Genomic DNA, 26,328 nt, shown 5'->3' with positions numbered 1-26,328 from the left:
AAGAGGTTTTAACTCAAATGATAGTTGACAGAGTCTAATACCTCTAATAACAAAGTCTATGTTTGTTCCAACATGCTGCCCTATCCGAATATTTGTGTCACAACTCGAATCCTGTTAGTCAAGTCACTTAACCTAAGACTTGGTTTCCTCACTGGCAAAATGGGAATCACAGAAGGACCAACACCCAAGGGTATGGGGAGGGTTGGATGAGATAACGCGCACACAGTGCGTGGGGACAGGGCTGCCGTGTGGCACACCTACAATGACCTGACGCGTGCACCCAACAGATATTCAATGAACCCAGACCCTGGCCGGGCACCGTTCCAGGCTTTGGAAAACAAGGCAGTGAACCGAAGTGCCCTTGCCCGCAGGGAGCTTGCGTTCTAATGCAGTGTAATGAGGACCCAGAATATAAACAAGATAGAGTAACAGAAACATACAGTATGGCCAGAGAAGGCTGTCCTGGCAGAGAGATCCTAGGGAGGGCTCAAGGAGCACAGAAAACGGGGAGCGTGGCTGGAGTGGAGCAAGCGAGGCTGGAGCTAGACAGATGTGTCCTGGGAAAGAGCGGAGAGGGAATCGGGCCCTTCCTGGGCATTATTGCACTTCGCACTCTGGCTCTACAAGAAATGAGAGAAGAAGCCATCGGAGAGTCTGAAAAGACAAGTGACATGGTCTGGCTCCTATTTTAAACAGGTCACTCAGATGGCAGTGTTGAGGCTAACTGGAAGGGACAAGGACAGGAGCCAGGAGGGCGGTCTGGAGGCTCTCTGCAAGAATCTGGGGCAGAGATGACGGGGGCTCGGACCGAGGTACTCAGAGTCTGGATAGATTTTTAATGTAGCACCAAGAATTTGCTGAAGGCTCGGATGTGGGACGGGGTACGCCGGCGGGGGGGGGGGGGGGGTGCGGTTTGGGCCTGACTAACTGAAGAATGGAGTTGCCATTTGCTGAGATAAGTGTCCAGAACAGAGGCTTCCCGACTGCAGGCACCGCAGGACAATGAGAGATCTGGGGCACTCTGGAATCCCGTCAGAGGCAAAATCAGGAAAGTGCATCGGTCACTGTGTTTCAGGGCAGGACTTCAGTTCCTGGGAGGGAAGCTGATAAAAAAACAAGGCACTGGGATATGAGCAGGTTACCATGGGATTCTGGCACCCAGGAGCCAGACAAGAGTCCAGTTATCAGAGCTGAGGCACAAGGCCAACGTAGTGACTTGAAGCCAAATTACAGAGTTTGAGGCGGCCTCAGTCCCTCGGCCTCAGATAGAGCTGGGTCCTAGAGACGGGCGATAGGCTGGCTAGTCAGGGGTCAAGTGGCCCTGGAGTCTGGGAAAGAAGGCTACCACAGAAGCCAGAAACCAGACAGAACTGACTCCATGCGCACCCACAGCCACATCATCGGGTGACATCGGTATATTACAGACTGATTCTAGGCCTTTAACATGGGCAGGCCACGAGGCCAGTCACTCTGTGAGAGGTCCAGGTGTGCAAAAACCCCACCCCACGAGGAGGCCCCATTTTGCATGTGTCCGAGATCCTCATGGGGAGAAGAGTCAGGGGTGCTAGTTTTCGGGGGGCCAGACAGGAGCCATCCGTAGCTACCACCACTTCCCTGTCACTGAAAGGACAGAAAGCAACCTCAAGGAGCAACAGCTCAGACAAAGGGGTGAGGGGGAGCTGCTCGTAGACTGTGGCGTGGAGGGCGGGTGGGATGGCCGTTCTGCTCAGAAGCACAAGGTTAAGCAGATTACCGTGCGATTGGCCCAAGCGAGGTCTCTTCTGCTACACTTATTCTCAGACTCCTAGACACTGATGAAATAATTTTCCCCACACTCTCTTTCCTAGCTGGAGGACAAGACACTCCCACCAAAATACAGAGAACTCTGTTTTAAAATTAAAGCAAGTAAGGGCACAATATCTATTAGCAGCTCATTGTCTGATGATTTCATCTGTGTACTTATTTTCCTATTTTCTTATAAAGATACATATTAACCATCTCATGATTTATTATAAAGAGAAGAATTTCTTCAGTCGGCACTAAAAATGAAATTGCACTTATTTTCCAGAAATGACAGGTTCACACAGACTACCAAGCAATTAGAAACCAGGAGACTTTTGCAAATCTTCACTCTTGTTAATATGTAAACATCTGTACGAACTCCTGGTTTGCTCTGGGGTCACATTTCTCGGACACAGATATTCTCTGCATATTTGTACGCCATAAATTAACAGCCATTTCAGTTCTCACAGAAGTTCTCCATATTAAAAAAATAAGTACAGTTTGACAGCCATGTATGAGAGCCACTCCAGAGGTGGCCCGGCAGCCCTAGTCACCCACAACCAAGGGACCTGACTGTACACACGGCAGCTGCGAGGCCCAGGTGATTAATTCTGTGCTTCAGTAAATATGCAAACGACTTTATGTCATGAACTTTGGAGTCATTCTTGAATAGTCAACACTTGGAATGCTACATGTGCAAAGGCTTTGGATCTCTTATACTTCAGGTAATAAATATTCAGAGCAAAACAAAACAATTCTGTTAGGGTAAGTATCTGTGCCGAAAAGCAATGAAGCCACGTGTATTAATAACCTTACAAATATTTCTACTCTTAGAAAAAAACAACAGATATTTCTACTCTTTGGCTGGATAATTCTGCCTATGGAAATCTATGATCAGAAATACAGATGACTCATACACCAAGGTGTTTATTATTATATTGCTCTTAATAAAGAAAAACTGGAATCAACCAAAATGTCCAACATATAGGGGGAGTGGTTATAAATCATATATGAAATATTTTGCTATTAAAATTATACTTATAGAGGCACCTGGGGCTCAGTTTGTTAAGTGTCCGACTCTTGATCTCGGCTTAGGTCATGATCTCAGGGTTGTGAGATCGAGCCGCACATTGGGCTCTGTGCTCAGGGTGGAGTCTGCTTGAGATTCTCTCTCTCCCTCACCCCTTTCCCCCATTTCTCTCCCTCTCTCTCTCAAAAAAATAAACTTACTTTAAAAAAATGAAATTCTACTTATAAGGTATTTTAATAACATAGGGAAATAATGATTATGTAATGGCTGAAATGAAAAACAAAACCAACAAGACATAACATAAATATGGAGAGTGATATTACCTTTATACAAGTTGCATGAAAATTTTATTTAATTTTTTAACAGTTTTTTTAAAAAGATTTTATTTATTTGACAGGGAGAGACACAGCGAGAGAGGGAACACAAGCAGGGGGAGTGGGAGAGGGAGAAGCAGGCTTCCCACTGGGCAGGGAGCCCAATGTGGGGCTCAATCCCAGGACCCTGGGATCATGACCTGAGCTGAAGGCAGACACTTAACTACTGAGCCACCCAGGCGCCCCATGCATGAAAATTTTAAAAAACACATTAAAGTGGAAATTTTTGTTGATGAAATAGAATTTTTTCTATTCCTTTTAAATTTTTACATATTTTCCAAATTATATACAATGAACATGTATTACTTTTATAATGAACAACAAAGAACTACAGAACAAGCTATAAACAAATACAATGAATTACTTTTCCTGAATATAAAAGTCTAAAAATGGAAGCTGAAGAAGAAAAAGGTTTTTCAGCTGCAGTTCTTGTGTCTATGACCTGTCGTCCATCAAGCTTAGTTATAAGCTTCTTAAATGGACATTTTCTCAATAATCCTCATAAGCCCAATAATATCTCATTCATAACAGGCACTCAACCAATATTAGTTAATGAATAAGAAGTCAGGGCAAGTTACGGTAGCTGTTTACTATAGTGAAAAGTGACTTCAGCAGTCAAACACGCCTCTTCCTTGTGTGGCAGGAAAGAACGGCTCGGCGTGGGGGGCTGCCACCTGGCAAGCAGTGGGGGAGCAAAGGTTTGCCACGTGGAGGAGCATGGATGTGGGAGTGTGCGTCGTGGCCTCTGTGGGAGAAAGCACAGCACTCCACCACCAGAGATTCTCAAACATGTTTTCTGCCCCCACATGGGACACTGAACATTCCACTGTTGGGCCTGTGTTCCAACCGGTGTCCCCAGGGTGTGCCCAACCCTGGGGGCGCAGGCCTGCTTTCCACAGGTGCTCTCCACTTCCCAAAATAGGACTGAACAGCAATAATGTCATGGTGGGGATAACCTTTTCCTAGCTCTGACTTTTTCTTTTTTAAGATTTATTTAATTATGGGGCGCCTGGGTGGCTCAGTCGTTAAGCGTCTGCCTTCAGCTCAGGTCATGATCCCAGGGTCCTAGGATAGAGCCCCGCATCAGGCTCCCTGCTCCACGGGAAGCCTGCTTCTCCCTCTCCCACTCCCCCTGCTTTGTGTTCCCTCTTTCACTGTGTCTCTCTCTGTCAAATAAATAAAATAAAATCTTAAAAAAAATAAATTTAATTATTTTAGAGAGAGAGCGAGCATGCACATATGTGTCCACAGGAGGAGGGGAGGGAGAGAGAGAATCCCAAGCAGACGCCACACTGAGGGCGAGCCGACTACCAGCTGGATCCACCTGCCTGAGATCACCGCCTGAGCCAAAACCAAGAGTCCCACGCTTAACCGACTCTGCCATTCAGGAGCCCCTCTCATGACTTTTTAAAAATACATTTTACCTGTTAAAATTAAACCTGTTAAGTTTTAGCTGTCAGTAAGAACAAATTAACCTATGACACAACTTGCAGTGGAGGGCGCCGCCCCTGCTGAGAGCCACCGCAATCACAACAGGCAAACGGTGGCACCGGCTGCTCGGGGCACCGCTCGGCGCCTCCCACGTGCTATCTGTTTTACCTTATTCACACCCCTTCTTAGAGGCTTGCAGACTTGAGTAGGACACCCAGCTGGTGAGTGGCAGGGCCAGACCTCAAGCGGCTGCAGAGGGGACTACAGCGGGGGTGGGGGTGGCGACAATCCTGAGAGTGAGAGGAGACTCCCCCACCGTGCTCCCCCTAGGCCGGCTCTGCTCTAAGAGTGTTAGATACATTAACTCATTTACTCCTCACAACAAAACTCTGATCTGAGCATGACTACCATGCCCCCCGCTCAGCTGAAAACTGAGGCAATGGGAGACGTTAAGTGATTGGCCAGAGGTCACAGAGCTGGAAGTGGCAGAGGCTGGTCAGAGTCTGACCTTCCAGCCAGTGAACCTCACAGCCTCTGTATTGCCCTAAAGCTTTAATTTTAAAACAAAACTTATGTTGGTGCTTTAGTCCTCACGGTGCTTCTTTTCATTGGTTTTACCCAAAAGATGGACTTCGCAGAATTTCCCATCTCTTACAACCTTCCTGGCATTGAAACTTTAAATGAACGGAATACAAATCAGCTACAAAAGCACTATTTGGAGTACCCATGCTATCCCTGACCCTCTAGCGCATGAATAATTGGGAGCACGTGAAAGGCAGAATGAACGTGGCATCATTCCAGTCCCCATGCTCGAGTTCCCATGGATGCAGATGTTCCTAATTCGGTGTGTGGGGCCGCTGTTTTCCTGCCCCTTGTATGATTTCAAAGACCTTTATTCCCGACTGCTAGAGATTCATGAGTTGTCTACTTTTCTCTTTTATTTCCTAAGTCTTCTATTCAACACGTTAGATAAAAAGGAAGGGGAAAAGTACTACCCAAATCTGTATTAAAAACACGACTACTGGGGCACCTGAGTGGCTCAGTCAGTTGAGCACTGGACTCTTGATCTCAGGTCAGGTCTCGATCTCAGGGTCATGAGTTCAGGCCCTGTGTTGGGCTCCACACTGGGCGTGAAGCCTACTTAAAAAAAAAAAAAAATACAACTACCATACTCTTGGTCACACAGTTCCTATTTTGGGACAGATGCGTATTCCAAATCTATTAAATAAGCCCCTTTCTATGCATCTCACTATTTCCTCAAGCAGAAGAGGCGAACATGCTGCTGGAAGTCAAAAGTCAAAGGTAAACCAGTGAGCAAGTCAAACACAGAGATAGAAACAAAATAAAAAAGAAAGAAAAAAATCACAGTTGCAAAGTGCATGTGGATTAGGAGGTACGGACTCCTAAACAGAATTTAGGGACAAGGTCAGAAAAATGTCATTCTCTGAAAAAGAAACTAAGACCTAACATAAAATAGCTATTAGTAATCAGTGAAAATCTTTCCATAAAACACACTAAGATAACGTGTGAATGTCTTCTAAATCTCATGCAGAAGGTCACTGCCCTGTCTCATTATATCTACTAGTATTTGGATAAAAGGGTTTCATGGCTGACAGAGAGCATGTTGTACCCAAGAGCAGGGCTGGCTAAGGTTTATGACCTTGGGAACAAAATTCCCTCTCACTTTTAACTTTTGAGCAGATGACTACACCACAGAAGCCACGAGCTGTGACGAATGAGCACACATAAACAGAGGTTAGTTAGTGGCTTGGGAAGGAATCAGTTATCTCTCCATCCTCGCTCCCTGAACTTGCTGTGGCTCCCACATCTCTTGGTCAGTGCCTCCATGTCCCCCATTTCCTCCGCTTATCCTATGGGTAATTATTACTGTCCTTATTTTACATACGAACAAACAGACTGAGAGAGGTTGAAGAGGTGCCCAGGCTCACAGAGCGAAACAGTGGTGCAGCCAGGCCTCACGCCCGGGCCTCTGGACGCCCACCAGACCCCGCCGTACCCCAGAGCCTCCCCCTGGGGAGCACCCAGTGGAAGCAGAGGCTTGTGGCCAGTGCAGCCAATACTCCAGGGGACAAAAGAACTGATGAGGGACGGTGAGGAAATGGGAAGAGCTGGGGGCTGAAGGTAGAGACAGAATGTCTGAAGAACAGCAGAAGGCACGAGAGGCAGCTTTGAGGCCTCTGTGCAGACTCTCATCTGTGACTCAAGACATAACCACTTGGGGACAGTCTCCAAGACTCCTTGATCATTCACGGCTTGAGGCAGGGCAGCCCTCCTTCGGTGAGGGGCAGTGGCTGGATGCAGGCCACCAAACCTCAGGACACAAAGCTGGTGGTATTTCACGAGGACGAACTGGGCCGCCATCTTCTGTGGAGTGGCTGGCTTAATCGCTTCTGTTTCCCACACCTCACGCAGAAGTGTTAGATTTCTGCCACGAGAGCAGGTGCTTAAGAAATACGCGCTGAGTTTATTTATGATTTCTCTATCGGCCAGTTAATGAGAAGTAAAAAAGAAGAGTAGTGAACTCCTCTCTTAGAAGAGGGAGCAGGAGAACACAAAGCCCTCTCCCGGGCAGTCTGTTCATTTCCATGCACACCTACTTGTGTGTGTGTGTGTGTGTGTGTGTGCGTGTGTGTGCGCGCGTGCACTTGCAATATAGTTTAAGGATGAGCCCTTCCACACAGGCTTTCAGGTTAACTGCCACCTTTCAGTGTGAGAAATTCTGCCCACTAGAGATCTGATTTTGCAAGCATCCTCTTTTGAAACGCATGTGCCACAGAGGAGGCAAAAAAATTTTTTAAAGATTTTATTTATTTGATTTTTTTTTTAAAGATTTTATTTATTTATTTGAGAGAGAGAATGAGATAGAGAGAGAGAGCATGAGAGGGGGGACGGTCAGAGGGAGAAGCAGACTCCCCGCTGAGCAGGGAGCCCGATGCGGGACTCGATCCCGGGACTCCAGGATCATGACCTGGGCCGAAGGCAGTCGCTTAACCAACTGAGCCACCCAGGCGCCCAAGATTTTATTTATTTGAGACAGAGAGACAGAGCACGAGCAGGGGGGGAGGGGCAGAGGCAGAGGGAGTAGCAGACTCCTGCCGAGCAGGAGCCCAATGCGGGACTCGATCCCAGTACCCTGGGATCATGAGCTGAGCTGAAGGCAGACACTTAACCGACTGAGCCACCCAGGCGCCCTGCAAAAATTTTTTGTATGCAATTTAATCAGAATGCTCTTCTTATCAGCCAAATAAGCACTTTAGCCAGGACACAGGACTCTGACTGGCTGATGAAGAAAAGGAGGGAGGCGAAGATGGTCTTCAAGCACCAGCCAGGATGGGAAGGGGAAGCCTGGGGGGCGAGTTGGGGCTGAGACTGGGGCCCAGAGCTCAGCATGAGAATGCTCCCTGCCCAGGACAATAGCTGCCAGCCATGTGTGGCTACTGGGCACAGGAAATGAGGCTTGTGTGACAGGGAAACTGAAATCTGAATTGCATTTCATCTTAATTCGTTTAAATGTAAATAGTCACATATGGCTAGTGACTACCATACCTGGAGAGCACAGGTCATGGGGGTGCAGGGAGAGGAAATAAAAAGAGTGCAGATGGGGCGCCTGGGTGGCTCAGTCGGTTAAGCGTCTGCCTTCGGCTCAGGTCATGATCCCAGGGTTCTGGGATCGAGCCCCGCGTCGGGCTCCCTGCTCAGCAGAGTCTGCTTCTCTCTCTCCCTCCGCCTGCCGCTCCCCCTGCTTGTGCTCTCTCTCTGACAAATAAATAAACAAAATCTTAAAAAAAAAAAAAAAAAGAGCACAGACAAAAATGAGTAGATACAAACTACCTACTTCAAAAGTGTTTCTAAGCAGTATTTGTGTTAATAACCGATGGTTGCTTTGGCCATCACAGTTTCCAAAGCCCTTCTGCTTTTATTCCGCATTCATTAAACCCTTTTAACAAGGAGTCACTATCATTATGATCATAAGGTTCAGAGAATTCTGTGCTTTGCCTAAGGGGGCTCAGTGGAAGGGTGGTCCGCAGCCCCTCCAGAGCCGTCTGGACAGCAGGGAGGAGCCTCAGCACTTCCTTTCGGGAAAATGGACTACCACGTGAACAGGTGTGTTCATCCTGTCCTTCCGCCCTCCGCAATCTGTGAGGATATTCAGTGAGAATCATTCTCTCTTGTTTCATTGCATAGCTTCTCACCTACTTGGAATTCAGCTCCTGAGGTTGGGAGTGTTCCTTGTGCCATGGGGTGGGCGGGCAGATCTCAACACTCCATCGCTCCCCTGCCCCCTCTCAAGCGCTCACAGCCTACCATGCGGAGGACAAGAGCTGGGCAGAGCTCTGAGAGGGGAGCTTTGGCTGCAGGAAGTGAAGGTGTTTCAGATCATGCGCGCTGATACCTATACGCTACCTACAATATTACTTTGAAATTCAAAGAAGCAGCTCTCAAGATCTGGCTTTCAAATAACACGTATAGGACTAGGGGGGCGCCTGGGAGGCTCAGTGGGTTAAGCATCCGACTCTTGTTTTCGGCTCAGGTCAGGATCTCCTAGGATCCAGCCCCACATCAGGGCCCGTGCTCAAGCTCATGGGGAGTCCGCTTGAGATTCTCACTCCCTCTCCTTCTCCCCCTCCCCCCCGCCCCGCACACTCTTTCTCTTTCTCTCTCTCTCTCTCTCTAAAATAAATAATTAAAAAAAAAATGTGTACAGGACTGGATTTTCTGCTTGAGGACAGAGGAGGTATCAGAAGCTGCTAAAAGGCCGCTTAAGGATTAAGGGAGCCAAGCAAAGACTTTAAATAACTCCTTTTCTGCCCGTCCAACCTTGTACCAAGTTACTGAAACACTGTCCACAATTTTCTTTGGATGCATTTTACAGAATCAGAAAACCAGGCATAGGAAGATAAGGAAAGTGATTTTTTTAAATGTTTAATACAAACTTATAAATAAGTGTAATCATCTTAAGCCAACAATTCTTCACATGGGATCAAAATACATGCAAATGAGTGTTAACATGTTTGAAATTTTCCCTAGTAAAAAGTTTAAGAAAGTGAATGAGGGGCACCTGGGTGGCTCAGTTGGTTAAGCAGCCAACACCTGATTTCGGCTCAGGTCATGATCTCAGGGTTGTGGGATCGAGCCCCGAGAAAGGCTCCATGCTCAGCGGGGAGTCTGCTTGAGATTCTCTTTCCCTCTCCCTTTGCCCCTCTCCCACTTGTACTCTCTGTCTGTAAAAATAAATAAATAAATCTGTAAAAAAATAAATAAAATCTTAAAAAAAAGAAAGTGAATGAGAGCATGTGTACATGTATATATATTTTTCTCAGGCAGGATTCACAGCTTCCATCAGATTTTCAAAGTGAAGGCAAACTTTTAGCTCTTTATATTCTCTCAGGCTTTATAGATTTTTTTCACACAGTTCTTACAAGTTTTTCAGTAAAACAAATGTTTCATACACATATACATATATATTGTTAAGCTATTACAAATGTGATCTTTTTCCCTCTATATATTCTAACTTGCCATTGACAACATATGCAATAATTTTTTAAAAGATGTAAATGTTTGATCAAGTGGCTGGATTTTTTTAAATTATTGATTACGATTTTTTTCGATTATGTTTGAAATCAATTTCTCTTGTTTAATTTACTGAGAATGTCTTTGGCCTAGTGCACGATCAATTTATACACACACACATACATCCTATGAATAAACAGTGAAAACAACCCAAATGTCCAATGATAAGGGGGCAGTTAAACTGTGGGACATCTGTGTGATAGAATGTTGTTAAGTCACCAGAAATTATGCTTTTGAAGACCATTTAAACATATGGAAAAATGTTTACGATGTGAAAAAATAAGATATGAAATTATACATGCAGTAAATATGATGCTGATTTTGTTAAAAATATTTATGGTCCCAGCAAAAACTACTGAAAGAAAAGAGCCAAAGGGGAGCCTGGGTGGCTCAGTCGGTTACGCATCTGCCTTCGGCTCAGGTCATGATTCCAGGGTCCTGGGATTCAGCCCCATGACTGTGCTCCTTGCTCAGTGGGGAGTCTGCTTCTCCCTCTCCCTCTGCTCCTCCCGCCTGCTCGTGCTCTCTCTCTCAAATAAATGAATAAACTCTTAAAAAAAAAAAAAAAAAAAAAGGAGAAAGAAAAGAGCCAAAATGTGAACAGGGATGTTACCTGTTTTCTGTGGATTTGGCAACTGTCTGGCATGATTCGAGTTTCATATGCTGAAGCAACATAGAAACAAATCGTGAAACCTGCTCAATAAATGTTAGCTATTATCCATAGTACTTTCAGATTAATATTACTACTAATGTTTTCCATTTATTAGAATTTGACTCAGATATCTTTTGCCAATCTTTTTTTTTTTTTTAAGAATCTTATAAAAATTTGAAGAGAAAACCATAAAAATTGAACTAGGAGCCAGACTTGATTTTTAAGTTCTGGTTTTCTCACATACTTACTGTGCAAACTCTGGGCCTCATCATACGCTCTCACGTTGGCAGCAGGCCTCGAGAAAATCACTGGCCCGGACCTGGCCCTCCCCACTTTTACTGCTGTGCAACATGGCTTTCTCCCTTTAGCTACCAGACTGTTCCCTAAATCAGTTAGAACTTATAAACCCTCAGTTATAAACAAGATGATGCAATTTTTTTAAAATGTAGTAATCAGAAATATAAAAAGTGCGATTAGATTTAGTGATAGAATTCAAAAGGACAGAGTAGGTTGCATGGAGGCTCTGAAGGGTTATAACTACACCCAAACAGCCCTACACAGAGAGAAGCCGTCTGTCCCTCTCTGTAGCTGCCACACCACAAACAGGTGCCTTAGCTCTCAGCAGGCTGGGACACGCTGCAGAACAGTCAACTCTCCCCCATGTCCCCCCCCACCCCCAAGACACAGCCCTAGCTTTCAAAGAAGATAATGCCATTTCCTCTCTCTGCCTTCAGTGGACACATGCTGGGCCCTGCCTAGAGATTGGAGGGCTGTAACCCTAGCCCCCCCTGCCTGATGACCCACCCCTCACTGAGGATTAGCAGAAGGCAGACTGAAAGGTCTGCTTTGGCTTACTCATCTGATAAGTCTCTGTTCTCTGTACAAGTGCCCAATGGGTGAGAGGAGAAGAATGTGCTTTGAGATCCTCCATTAGGATAGAAAATTGATCTTTAACCAATATTCAAACAGTACTGGGGTTACCAAACTAATGTTGTAGTAAAGAGCAGTAAAATAATAAGATGTGAAAACATTTGGTAAACTCCGAAGTGATCTATAAACATAAGAGGAAGAGGACTGTGTTTAAATAAGTAATCATAAGCAACTTCACTTGAATCACAATCTGTGCTTCTGTACCACGTTTATGGATTGGGAGACTCATTATCATCGAGATGTCAATTCTCCCCAATCTGATCTACGGATTCCACGCAACCCCACCTAAAATCGCAGCAGGCTTTCTTCGTAGAAATCAACAAGCTGATTCTACAATTGTATGGATAAGTAAAGGAACTAAAGTAAGCCACACAACTTTAAAAAAGAACAAAGTTGGAGGACTCTCACTACCTGATTCCAAGCCTTCCTGTAAAGGTACAACACTCAAGATAGTTTGGTATTAGTAGGATCTCACTTACATATGGAATCTTAAAGGGGGGGGGGGCAGATGAAACGGGTATGGAGGTTAAGAGGCACAAATTTCTAGGTATAAAATAAATAAGTCATGAGAATATAATGTACAGCATGGTGACTATACTTAATACACTGTATTGCCTATTTGAAGGTTGCTAAGAGAGTAAATCTTAAAAATTTCTCATTACAAGAAAAAAAATTTTTTGGTAACTGTATGGTGACAAACATTAACTAGTCTTATTGTGGTGATCATTTTGTAATACATACAAATATCGGATCATTATATTCCATGCCTGAAACTAATATACTGTTATATGTCAATTATACTTCTTAAAAACGTGTGGTATTAGGGGCACCTGGCTGGCTCAGTCAGAAGAGCATGCAACTCTTGATCTCGGGGCTGTGGGTTCAAGCCCCACGTTGGGTGTAGAGATTGCTCAAAAATAAAATCTTTAAAAAATAAATAGGCAGATAGATAAAAAGTGTGGTATTAGCAAAATGAGAGACATGGAGATCAGTGGAACAGAAGATGGAGTCCAGACACAGACCCACACATACATGGTCAAATGACTGAACAAATGTGAGAAGGCAATTCAATAGGCAAGAAAAGTCTTCTCACATATGCTGCTGGCACAATTCAACCTCCATATGCAAAGAGAGTGGTCCTCAATCCATATGTTGCACTACATAAAAAAAAAAAAAAATTAACTTGAAATTATCTAAGTGTACAACCTAAAACTATAAAACTTCCCAAAAAACACACAGGAAAAACATCTTTGTGACCTTGAGTTAAGCAAATAAGTCTTAAATAAGACATGAAAGGCACAAATCATAAAACAACAAAATTGATGAACTTCATTGAAAGTAAAAACATTTGCTCTTCAAGACTTTGTTGAGAAAATGAGAAGATAAGCCACAGACAGGGAAAAAATACCTTGCAAAATACATATCTGATAAAGAAATGGCATCTGGGGCACCTGGGTGGCTCAGTCCATTGGGCGCCCGACTCTTGATTTTAGCTCAGATTTCGTGATCTCAGGGTCAGGAGATCTAGCCCTGCCTCGGGCTCCGTGCTGGAGCCTGCAGAAGATTCTCTCTCCCTCTCCCTCTGCCCCTCCCCCACAACCACAGCGCCGCTCATGCACATGCATGCTCACTCTCTAAGAAAAAAGAAGAAAAAAAAAAAGAGAAAAGAAATGGCATCCAAAAAAATATGAAGAACTCTCACAACATAACAGGAAAATGAACAACTCATTTAAAAACTGGACAAAAGCTCTGAACAGACATCTCACCAAAGAAGAGATCAGGGTGGCAAATAATCACACAAGAGGATGTTCAACATCATTAGTCATTAGGAAAATGCCAATTAAAACATAATAAGATAGCACTACACATGCACTAGAATAACAAAAATCTTTTAAACTGAGATACCACCTCCTCACACCCATCAGGACGACTACTATCAAACCAACAGAGACACACAGAAAGTGACACGTGCTGGTGAGGATGTGGACACACTGGCGCCCTCGTGCCCGGCTGGTGGGAGGCGGAAATCGGTGCAGACGCAACGGAAAACAGTACGGCTGTTACTCAAAATACTTAAAATAGAATTATCGTATGACCCAGCAATGCCACTTCTGAGCATACACCCCAAAAGAACGGAGAGCTGGATCTCTAGGAGATAGCTTCACACCCACGTTCGTAGCGGCATTATTCACAATAGCCAGGAGGTAGAAGTGACCAGGTGTCCATAACCGGTGAAAGGACAAACAAAATGTGGTCTCTATATACAATGGAATACTCTCTGCCTTAAATAAAAAGGAAATCTTGCCACACTCCGTAATATGGGTGAGCCTTGAGAACACCATGTTAAGTGAAATGAGCCAGTCACAAGAAGACAATCCTGTAGGATTCCACTTGCACGAAGTGCCTAAAGCAGTCAAAGTCATACAGCCAGAAAGTACGACTGTGGTCGTGGGGCCACGGGGAAGGGGGAATCGGTTGTTGTCCAATGGATACCGAGTGTCAGTTTTGTAAGATGAAAAAGTTGCACAATGTGAATATACTTAACAGCACTGAACCATACACTTAAAAATGGTTAAGATGGTAAATATTATGTTGTGTTTTTTGCCAAAATTAAAAAAAAAAAACCACCCTGAAATACTGGAGAGCAGTGTAGAATCACTGCAACTCTCTATACTGCTGGTGGGAAAGTGAAACAGTACAGACATAAAACAGCTTGGCAGTTTCTTATAAAGTTAAAGATACACTTGCCATATGATCCAGCCATTTCTCTACTAAGTATTTACATAAAAACCATATGTGGGCGCCTGGGTGGCTCAGTCAATTAAGCGTTTGCCTTCGGCTCAGGTCATGATCTCAGGGTCCTGGGATCGAGCCCCACATCAGGCTCCCTGCTCGGCGGGAAGCCTGCTTCTCCCTCTCCTGCTCCCCCTGCTTGTGTTCCCTCTCTTGCTGTGTCTCTGTCTCTCAAATAAATAAATAAAATCTTAAAAAAAAAAAAACAACTATATGGGAGTATCTTTATTCACAATTGCCGAAGCCTGGAAATGATCCAAATGTCCATCAACTGATGAATGGATAGAGAAATTACAGTACCCCCATACAATGGAATATTACTGAGCAATAAAAAAGAATGAACTACAGATAAATGCAATGCAGTGAGTTGAATCATGTTCCCCTTAAAAGATATGCTCAAATCCTAGCCCCCAGTACCTGTGAATGTGATCTTATTTAGAAACAGAATCTTGACAGAGGTAATTAACTTAAGATGAGGTCATAGTGGATTAGAGTGGGCCCTTGATCCAATGAGTGGTGGCTTTAAAAGACAAGGGGGAAGGAGCTTTAGACACACAAACACACACACACACACACACACACACACAGGGGAGAAGGTCCTACAGAATGGAGGCAGAGGCTGGAGGGAGGGAGCTATAAGCCCAGGGGTGCCAAGGACTGGCAACAACCAACAGAAGCTAGGAAGAGGTAAGGAAGGATTCTTTTTTTTTTTTTTTAAAGATTTTATTTATTTGACAGTGAGAGATACAGTGAGAGAGGGAACACAAGCAGGGGGAGTGGGAGAGGGAGAAGCAGGCTTCCTGCCGAGCAGGGAGCCCGATGCGGGGCTCGATCCCAGGACCCTGGGACCATGACCTGAGCTGAAGGCAGACACTTAACGACTGAACCACCCAGGCGCCCGGCAAGGAAGTATTCTTCCCTAAAGCCTCCAGACAGCATGGTCCTACTGACACCTCGATCTCAGCCTTCCAGCCTCGGAACTGCAAGAGGATGAATTTCTGCTGTTTGAAGCCACCCAGTTTATGGTACTTTGTTAGGGCAGCCCTAGGAAACTAACATGTGCACCAACACGGATGCATCTCTAATGCAACGTACTAAGTGAAAGAAGAACTCCAAAGATTACACACCTTTGATTCCCTTTACAGGACACACTGGAATAGGCAAAACTGCAGATCAGTGGTTTCCAGAGGCTGGAGGTGGGGGGTGGAGGCAGATCCCTAAGGGACCTGTAGGAACTTCTGGCTGATGGGTGACAGAACTGTTCTGTATCTTGGCTATGGCGGTGATTATACAACATAGAATTATATGCTTAAGAAAGGTCAGTTGAGGGCGCCTGGGTGGCTCAGTTGGTTAAGCGACTGCCTTCGGCTCAGGTCATGATCCTGGAGTCCCGGGATCGAGTCCCGCATCGGGCTCCCTGCTTGGCAGGGGGTCTGCTTCTCCCTCTGCCCCTCCCCCCTCTCATGTGCTCTCTCTCTCTCATTCTGTCTCAAATAAATAAATAAAATCTTTAAAAAAAAAAAAAAAAAGAAAGGTCAGTTGAGGGGCACCTGGGTGGCTCAGTCAGTTAAGCATCCGACTCTTGGTTTCAGCTCAGGTCACGGTCTCGGGGTCCTGGGATCAAGCCCTGTGTCAGGCTCCACGCTCCACAGGGAGTCTCTGCTGGAGATTCTCTCTCCCTCCACCCCTCCCCCTGCTCGTACATGCGCACGCTCTCTCTCTCCCCCTCTCTCTCAATAAATAAATAAGTAAATCTTTAAAAAGAAAGGTCGATTGTATTGTAAATTGCACCTGAAAAAAGTTTACTTAAAAAAACAAAAAAAACAAAAAAAAAAACTATGTTCCTGGGATTCCCTTTTTTTCTCAGTTTGTCAAGAATCCCAAAAAGAAGGCTCCCACTGGCCTAATCAGAGATAATGTGAGCATCAAAATCAAAATAATAGTTCTGGATTATAACCCACTGAATAAAGTAAGAAGCCACAAAATCAGATATACAGAAATAAATAAACGGATGTATGCAAGTTTGAAGAGGATCAGGATGAAGTATCTCCTCACAAAATATTTGTTAACTACAAAGGGGAAGAGAAACTTTAACATGAAGAGGCCTGACAAACACCACCTTAACTGATAAAAGTGAACACCAGTAGTAACAGGACAAAAGAAAATCATCCACTTAAGGGGACACAATAACAGCATCATTTCTCTACTATTCCTGTCAAAGACACAAATCTGACTCGAATCATGAAGAAGCATCAGACAAACCCCAACTGAGGGATATTCTACAAAATACCCGACTGGTGCTCTTCAAAAGTGGCTACGGTCGTAAAAGTCAGAAATAATTTCTTTAATGTCAAAAATAAAAGACTGAAAAACTGTTCTAGACTGAAGGAGACTAAGGACAATAAATACAGGTGATTCTGAACTGGATCCTTTTGCTGCAGAGGACAGTAATGGGACACATGGTGAAACCACACATGAATGGGACCCGTGGATCAGATGGTAATAACACTCCACTATTAATTTTATGATTTTGATGGCTCTGTTTGGGTTATAAGGGACAACGTCCTTGCTTGTAGGAAAATACACAGTGAAATGTTTGGGGCTGAAAGAGCATCAGGTTAGCAACTTATTTTCTCAAGGAGAAAAAAAAGTTATTTATCCTGAACTTCCAACTTTTCTGTAAGTTTGTGATTGTTTCAAAGCAAAAAAATAAAAATAAAAAATATTCAGGGATGCCTGAGTGGCTCAGTCGGTTAAACGTCTGCATTCGGCTCAGGTCATGATCTCAGGGTCCTGGGATTGAGTTCTGCATCCAGCTCCCTGCTCAGCGGGGAGTCTACTTCTCCCTCTCTCTCTTCCTCTCCTCCCGTTGATGTTCTCTCTCTCTCTCTCAAATAAATAAATAAAATCTTGAAAAAAAAAACTAAAAAAAAAACCACATATTCAAAGAAAGAATCCTGGGAAGGCCAAGGGCTGTTAGTTCATCCCACCCCCTGCTGCAACAGGACAGGGGCAGGATAGTAAGTTCTATCTATATTCCTCTAAAGTTGACTATCAAGTACCACAAAATCAGGATCTCAAACACAGCACACCTTGGCAGTGCTCTGATTTCAGAAGCATGAAATCCAGCATAAAGCAGAGACCTGCTTTATCTGGATACTGAATGATCCAACAGGCCAACGCAGAAGATCATCTGGTCTACCGAGGTAGGCCTCTGATATAGGCAGCAGCATAGTGAGATTCCAACGTCAATGTAGGAAATATAACATCCAGTATAACAGGGTACAAGTATCTTCACATTGTGCTTTTTCTAATAACCGTTATATTTAAGAGCCCCTGTTAGCACTCTCAAACGGAAGTCTCTATTTTAAATAATACTTTTGCCTTATAGGACCATCATCAAACAAGTATACCCAGCTTTTACAGCAAAGAAAGAAGATAGTGCTTTTAAAATGGACAGGCATCCAAATAAATTAACTTACACCTTGTCGTAAAGTTCCCAACTTCAACACCAAATTTTAAATTGTTTAATTAGAACTATGACAGGCTCCTAATTTTTCAGACTAGGATGTCTACTTCGGATCTTAACAACAGTATCCTATACCATTGTCTGAAATATTGATTCCACATTATTTTGAACAAAGTTCTTCAATGATACGGGGGCGCCTGGGTGGCTCAGTTGGTTAAGCGACTGCCTTCGGCTCAGGTCATGATCCCAGAGTCCTGGGATCGAGTCCCACGTCGGGCTCCCTGCTCCGCAGGGAGTCTGCTTCTCCCTCTGACCCTACCCCCTCTTGGGCTCTCTCTCTCACTCTCTCTCTCTCAAATAAATAAATAAAATCTTTAAAAAAAAAAAAAGTTCTTCAATGATATGAATGATTGAGGCACCGTATGACACTGCACTAATGTAAATGCAAGAGACCACCTATCTGGGCCTTAGATCTGCACTGTCCACTATGGTAGAAACCAACCACATGAAGGTAGTAAAATATGGCTAGTCTCAACGGAGACGTGCTGTATGTGTACAATATGCACTAGATTTCAGACTTAGTCCAAACCTTAAAAAGAATGTGAAATATCTCATTTGTGTTTGTTATACTGATTATATGTTGAAATGATAATATTTTGGATTTACCGGGTTAAATAATAATTTATTTAAATAATATTAAAATTAATTGCACCTGTTTCTTTGCCTTTGATGTGGCTACTAGAGAAGTCTGGATTACACATGTGGCTCACGGTGTATTTCTCTTGGACACGGCGGCCTTAGCCAGCCCCTGAGATAATGCTCCGGCAGGCTACAGAAACTAGGAAAAAGAATGACGGGCTTCCCGGAAAACACTGAACTGTATCTCGGCCCAGTTTATCCTTCAAGATCCAATCTTTCTAAGGACAATCGCTGCCTATCTTCTTACACCCGATTCAGACTGGAGGAAGGAAGCATCTGGAGGTACCTGGAACTCCGCCGCGCTGCTCCGCAGCTGGCTCACGTTCGGTAAGGACCCGCCATGGTACTGCGTGAGGCGCAGCTGCTGAAGCTTCTGAAACTGGACCTGGAAACAAAGAGATTTCAAGACGGTTGAGAGATGACAGCAAAGATCTGAGCGAAGCCTTGAAGTACGGGTATTTTGTAGCGGAAAGGTTCAAGAGTGAAAGTCTTGGTTTCGGTTTCTTTTCTACCTAAAACCTTCAGGTTTCCAGTGCCTTTTGATTTCTGACTGGTCTATTTTTGGAAAGAATCTACCCATGTTCCAAATGTCCCATGCGCGGTGATAGTGAGGTCTTTGCAAGGTCTTTGTGTGTGTGTAGGCGGGCCCAACCTCTAACAGCAATAAAAGAGTCTCTTAAAGGAAAACTAAGCCATTCTCTAGGCCTCTAACACATTAACCGTTCTCCCTTCTCCTGTCCAGTCTCCGCTTACACGCGTGTGTAATACCAGCATGGCAGGAGTCGTAACTCAGGTACGATCCCGCGTGCTTACATCTGAGCTCTTTCCTAGGATATTCATCATCTTTAATGGCTATATTTCCTAAGAACACACTCCAAAGAGTGATTCCTGAGTCTCTGCGCCTGGGTCTTTCGACGGCTCTCAACACATCATGTCAAAATGTGGTCCCAGCGGGTATATGAAGTATGTATGAGAAGACAGTTTCACAAGAAAGCTCACTAACGCTGAATATCATCCTTAATTGGGGCAAAGGAGGAGGCCAACTCAACAGGTATCAAATGGCATCCCACTGCTTTCATATGCCTTTCTTCCGGAAGTTCTTCCTTGCTTCATTTTTCAAAACTCAGTAAACTGGTTACAGTTCTTATAAACCCCAAAGTGGTCCAATTTGGTCTTTAAGAGTTCTGTTTCTAAAACAATAAATTACCTCTGTGGTTACATAATCCTTGGCACTTACAATTCACGTGGGGAAGAAAGAGGCAATGGGAACCCTGAAGGCTTTCATTATTAGATCTTTTGTCTAATAATAATAAAAAGCTACCAGATAGAAGCCCCTAAGATGAGCCAGATGCTGTCCTCAGGTGCTTTGCCCAATTCATCCCTAACCCTCTCCACAACCACCAAGGGACACCATATCATTCTGCTTTTACAGACCTAGAGACCCAGACTTAAGGAAGCTCAACATTTGCCCAAGGTCACACAGCTAGAGGAGGCCAAGCTATGGCCACCTCAAAACCCACATTCTTGGGTACCTGGGTGCCTCAGTTGGTTAAGTATTCGACTCCTGATTTGGGCTCAGGTTATAATCTCAGGGTTGTGAGATCATCTCCGCACTGGGCATGGAGCCTGCTTAAGATTCTCTCTCTCCCTCTCCCTCTACCCACCCCTTCCCTCTCTTAAACACACACACACACACACACACACACACTCTTATATCTGCCGTAGTCCTTTTCTTTGCTCCATTTCTCCCTCTCTCTCTTTTTTATGATTTATTTATTTATTTATTTGAGAGAGAGAACACAAGCAGGGAGGAGGGACAGAGAGAGAGGGAGAAGCAGACCCCCCACTGAGCAGGGAGCCCAACATGGGGCTCGATCCCAGGACCCCAGGATCATGACCTGAGCCAAAGGCAGAGGCTTAACCAACCGAGCCACGTAGGCACCCCCCCCCCAATTTCTCTCTCAATGATCATAGTATTTACAAGCTCAGAGAAAAATGAAGTTGGGTTGATCAAAAGCATTGCTGGGCCTAGAAGCTCTCTGATTTTGTTCAGTCTTTATATTTATCATGAAAAATTTCAAATATATACAAAATAAAGATGAATACAATGAAACCCCATCTAATAGCTTCCAGCTTCCACGATGATCTTATGTCCAGTCTTGACTCATCTTTACCCCCTGACTACCCATGGCACCCCACTGAAAGAAATCCAGACATTGTATCATTCCATATTTCAATATGCATCTCCAAAAGATAAGAGCCTACATCTGGCTGGAAGTTTTAAAGGCATACAAAACCCCTTGGCGGCCTTAACTTCCTTGTACCCACAGTATTTGATTTCCCAAACACACTGCACTGGGAGGCAGCTATAATCTATTCATCAGAACCCAGATCCAAGAGTCAAATATGAGGAGGACATCATTAGCCTTTTCCATCTATCAGCTGAATTATAACAATAAAGTCTCAGCTTTTGATCTTAACATTCTCAAAGCATTTACCAGAAGCATTTGACTCTCTGTCCTTGAAATTCTCTAGACAAAATTCCTGGCCCCCTTGATCTCAAGCCTTTGATTCCTTCTTCCATCAATCCATCCATTTATTCACTTATACAGAAACTTTTAACTGTGTGTGTTAGGTACTGTGCCAGGCACTGTCTTGCTAAGATGAATACCTGCCAAGGTCCCTGCCTTCAGAGAGTTCCCACAAAGGCTTCAACTTATACCCAAAAGCCTTGACACTTCAACCAAGCTAAGTTCTAAATCTAGCTAGACACCTGCCTTCACCTGAGCCTAAGGCCTGCCCTCCCACAACCTCCCATACCTGCTCTCCCTCCCAAAGTGCCTGTTCTAGAGTCTTCACAGACTGCTGAGTTATGGGGAAAAGAGGACTGCATTCAGAACTGGAAGACCTGACTGTGTGCCTTGAAGCTCCCACGCGGCTGGGGAAATTATTCTGCCGTCTACTTCACAAAGACAACATAAGGATTAAAAGAGAGAACAGATATGACAGTAGGGTGTAAAATGGAAAGCTCTGCACAACTTCTCAAAGTATCATCATTATTGTTGATATTCTCAGCTTCCTCCTAAACCCCTGAGTAACTTTGATATATTCCTCTTTTGAAATCTAGAATCGATGAGCCAGAAAGAACTTTAGAGACTGTCTTCAACGCTGTCATGCTTCCTGAGGATGAAAATGGGCACCGAAGAATGAGTAGCCAAAGGCAGAGGTCACAGGTTGGCAGGTCAGGGGCCATGTTTAGAGAGTTCTGTTTGACCCACATGATACTGACCCACTCAATGCTTTACACTTCCATTTTGAATCAGAAGACTGTATAAAAACCTAGATTTCCAACTTCTCTTGACAGAAAGATCAAGTAACACCAAATGTACGTTCTTGCAAGGCAACAATGCGTGGAACTGAGAAGCAGCTGTCCCCCTGCACAGGGCTTGAGGCATCATTTGCCCAAGACCTCACTGCACCCTACTATTCCTCCACCATGGCCTGAGATCAGCTACCACTTACTCATTCCTGGCTCATCCACTCCTTTTCCCTACATGCCTCACCTTGAAACTTAAGTTAGCAACCTCCAGCTTGCAGCCACACACTTTAGGGGAACGTCCTTCAATGTCTATATGAAATGAGAGCCACGCCTCACTAATTCCCTTTTTAAAAAGTCTCACAGCAGCCAATCCCAAACAAAAATCTCAGCAGACCTTTTTATAGAAACTGACAAGATAATCCTAAAATTTACAGATCTGCAAAAGACTAACCTACAATAGTCAAAGCAATTTTTAAAAAGAGCAAAGTTGGGGCGCCTGGGTGGCTCAGTTGTTAAGCATCTGCCTTCGGCTCAGGTCATAATCCCAGGGTCTTGAGATCAAGCCCCGCATCGGGCTCCCTGCTCAGCAGGAAGCCTGCTTCTCCTTCTCCCACTCCCCCTGCTTGTGTTCCCCGTGTCTCTGTCAAATAAATAAAATCTTTAAAAATAAATAAATAAAATAAAATAAAATAAAAAGAGCAAAGTTGGAAGGCTGTTACCTTGTTTCCAGACTTACTATAAAGCTACAGTAATTCAAGCATGTGCTACTGTCAGAGAGATGTACGGATCAATAGAACAGAAGAGAGAGTCCAAAAACAGACCCACACAATATCTGGCCAGTTGATTTTTGACAAAAGTACCATAGCAATTCAATGAGGAAAGTGTTTTCAACAGATGCTGCTGGTATAAGTAGATATCCTTGGGGGGTGGGGGGGGATAAAAGCAGTGGAGTACACAGACATTCAGGGGTACAGCCATATTCAAACCCCAGCTCTGCCACTCATCAGCCATGCAACCATACCTCTCAAGCCTCAGTTTGCTCATCTGCAAAATGAAGAATAACCTAGATACACATTCCCTAGGGTCGCTGTGAAAACCGCAGGAGATAATGAATGTAAAGGAGTCAGCACAGCATCTGGCAAAGAGATAGCACTCAATATTTAGCCCAAATCCAGTATGTCTAGTCTTTTCTCCTCTCTCTCTCTCTTAAGACTTTATTTATTTGTCAGAGAGAGAGAGAGCACACAAGCAGGGGGAGGGGCAGAGGGAGAAGCAGATTCCCAGCTGAACAAGAAGCCCGACGTGGGACTCGATCCCAGGACCCCAAGATCATGACCTGAGCTGAAGGCAGACGCTCAACCGACTGAGCCATCCAGGCGCCCCTCTTTTCTCCTCTCTCCTCTCCTCACTGCTACAGAACACATCTAATATTTGTTTGTTTTAATATAAAATGATTCTCCCCAAATATTCAAGCTAAATTAACACTCCAGGCTGATGTGTCGTGTTTACCCTGTGGTTTCTCAAAACTACAAGTTGTCCTTCAAAGTTGAACTTCTGGAACAAGCTCCCAATCCAGTCTCTTTCCTTCCATTTGGTCCTGGATACCTCACAACCTCCATTCCAACCACCTCACTGTGAACACAGGGGCTCTCACCCAGAATACCAATGGCCTCACTTGACTAAACCAAAGGACACGTCCTTATCATGTCAGACCGAGTCAACAGCACTGGGCTTGGCTGCTTGACATGCTCTCCTTTCCCTCTCTGGTTGCTCTTTGGTCTTTTTTGCTGGCTCCCTTCCTCTACCTCCCCTTTACATGGTGGGGCTCCCTGGGCTTCTCTTGGTCCTCTCCACATTTCACTCTATAGCAGGGCTCACAAACTCAAATGTCTGCAGGTGCCAAGTGCGGAAGAGAAGTAAGTGAAGTAGCTGGAATCCTTGTGAGGAACACCACAGGGGGGGCTGGAGACTGTGGCAAACTGAACACATACATGCACTTTCCAGTGGGGGAGCCACTATGGGAGCTCCCGGCAACTGCTGTCATGCAGAAATGTAGTGAGTGTTGTTAGATGATTTCATTTTTCAAAAGAAGCCAGAATCCAAACTTTAATATAAAATCCCAATATTCACTGTTGGTCCTAATTAAAAAAAAAAAAAAAGCATCCAGGTACACACACACCCTACACCCCCACAAGGACCAAATCAGAATCCAGGTCACCAATGTGCAAGATGTGTTCTAGGAATTCTGCTTGGGCAGCGCAACTACACACCAAAGGTTCCCACATTTCTATCACTAGTCTAGACTTGCCTCCTTATTTGGAGATCCGTATATGGCTTCAGGGCCATATAAACAATGGCCTGCTGGACCATCTCTACCTCGGTGGCCCACGGTCTCCTGACACTGAGGCATCTGCTCCCCCCGCTGCTCCCACCAGCGTTCCCCCTCTTAATGGAGGATACCTGGAAATGGCTCAAGTCTGAAAGCCGGGCATCACGCATTCACCAAGTTTGGTCATTTCTAGCTCCTAAGTATTGATCTGCTACCACCCCAGCGTCAGGGCCATCATCACATCTCCCGGACCACTATCTCGACCTCCCTCCGGCTTCTTGGCCACCTTCCCCTCAGCTCTATCCACCACTCCGGAGCTACAGGCATCCTTTTAAAATGCAAATCTCCCCTACTTCAACCCCTTCATGGCTCTCCATTGTCCTTAGGATCAAGTCCCAAATCTCCTGTCTCTACAATCTGATCCCTGTGAACGCCTCAACTCAAATCACCCTCTTTATCCCTTTGCTGAACCTCATACCCTCAAATGACTTCCCTACCCCCACTAATCCTTTAGGCCACTAGAAGAGGTGAGGACTCCCTACCATTCATTTCCAGAGCTACATCTGCTTCCCCTTTTGTAATATTCATTAAAATGTGTCCTTACTTGTCAAAAGAATATCTTCTCCATTAAATCCTAAAATCTACGAGGAGACTGTGTTTTGCTTGCTCACTATTATAATCCCCAATGTCCATCCTAAACCTCTGGTACACACTGAGGACTCAGTAAGTATCTGATGAACAAATTACTAAGACCTTTGAAGCAAGACACCATGTCTTCACCTCCCCCTCCCCCCACAGACCCCATTAACCACAGTGGGTACTCCAGTACTGACTAATGAATGAACAAAGGAACAGCCTCTTTCCAGGCACGCCTGCCTCTACTTTTTAACCCTTCTTACCATCCCAGGTTAAGTAACCCCGCTAGCATTCTCTTCTCAAAATATTCCCACTGCTTCCTAATAAGGCTGAACCCTGAAGCTAGAGTGAAAAATTCCCCATAATCTAGTCTATCCCACCTACTAGGCAAATAGGATTTAACTCGAACTCTAAGGACTGGCTCTGATTATGTAGAGAATGCCTTGGAGCCCAGCAGCTCAGAGAGGAAAGAATATCTAGATTGATTATTGATGTCTGTCATGGGCTGATAATGGAAAGTCAGTATATCTGCCATCCAGTGACCAATAATGAACCAGTTGGAGGTGCCTGGGTGGCTCAGTGGTTAAGCATCCAACTCTTGATTTCAACTCAGGTCATGATCTCAGGGTTGTGAGATTGACTCCACACTGGGCACAAATATAATGAGCTGGATGGATTCTTCTCCATCTGGGATCTTTGGACCCTTGGAGGTTTACAGACATATGCCTGGGAATCTAAGAGTTCTCTATGAGAAGTGTTCAGTTTTGTAAATTTCATTATGAAAATAATCCTTAAAAAAATTTTTTTTAAAGATTTTATTTATTTATTTGATAGAGAGACAGCGAGAGAGGGAACACAAGTAGGGAGAGTGGGAGAGGGAGAAGCAGGCTCCCCGCTGAGCGGGGAGCCCGATGCAGGGCTCGATCCCAGGACCCTGGGATCATGACCTGAGCCGAAGGCAGACGCTTAACTGACTGAGCCACCCAGGCGCCCCAAATCCTTAAAGTTTTTAAATAAGCAAATACAACTCGGCAAATGCAGTGTTCTCATCTGCCTTTGTGTTTATAGATACATTGGACCCTGGGGCGCCCGGCCGGCTCAGTCAGAAGAGCATGCAACTCTTGATCTCGGGATCGTGCGTTCAAGACCCAGGTGGACGTAGAGATTACTTTCAAAAAAAAATTAAAAATACATTAAAAAATATAAACACAGTAGGGCGCCTGGGTGGCTCAGTTGGTTAAGCGACTGCCTTCGGCTCAGGTCATGATCCTGGAGTCCCTGGATCGAGTCCC

The 26,328-nt window shown here is 44.6% G+C and overlaps 1 protein-coding gene across 1 annotated transcript in view; it reads right to left on the bottom strand.

Moving 5' to 3' along the window:
* CRTC3 (CREB regulated transcription coactivator 3) overlaps nt 1-19,215 on the bottom strand; it is a gene marked incomplete at its 5' end in the record, with an annotated part of 88,161 nt that extends 68,946 nt beyond the window's left edge. The window contains one exon of the mRNA XM_032391851.1: nt 19,039-19,215. Within this exon, the coding sequence (XP_032247742.1) occupies nt 19,039-19,215 (177 nt within the window). The remainder of the gene's footprint in view (nt 1-19,038) is intronic.
* Nucleotides 19,216-26,328: the final 7,113 nt, after the last annotated feature.

This window comes from Phoca vitulina, unplaced genomic scaffold (genome assembly GCF_004348235.1).
Source record: "Phoca vitulina isolate PV1807 unplaced genomic scaffold, GSC_HSeal_1.0 scaffold65, whole genome shotgun sequence".
Classification (NCBI taxonomy): Eukaryota; Metazoa; Chordata; class Mammalia; order Carnivora; family Phocidae; genus Phoca; species Phoca vitulina.
Note: the sequence above shows the minus strand (reverse complement) of the source record. Positions and strands in the feature narration are given on the sequence as shown.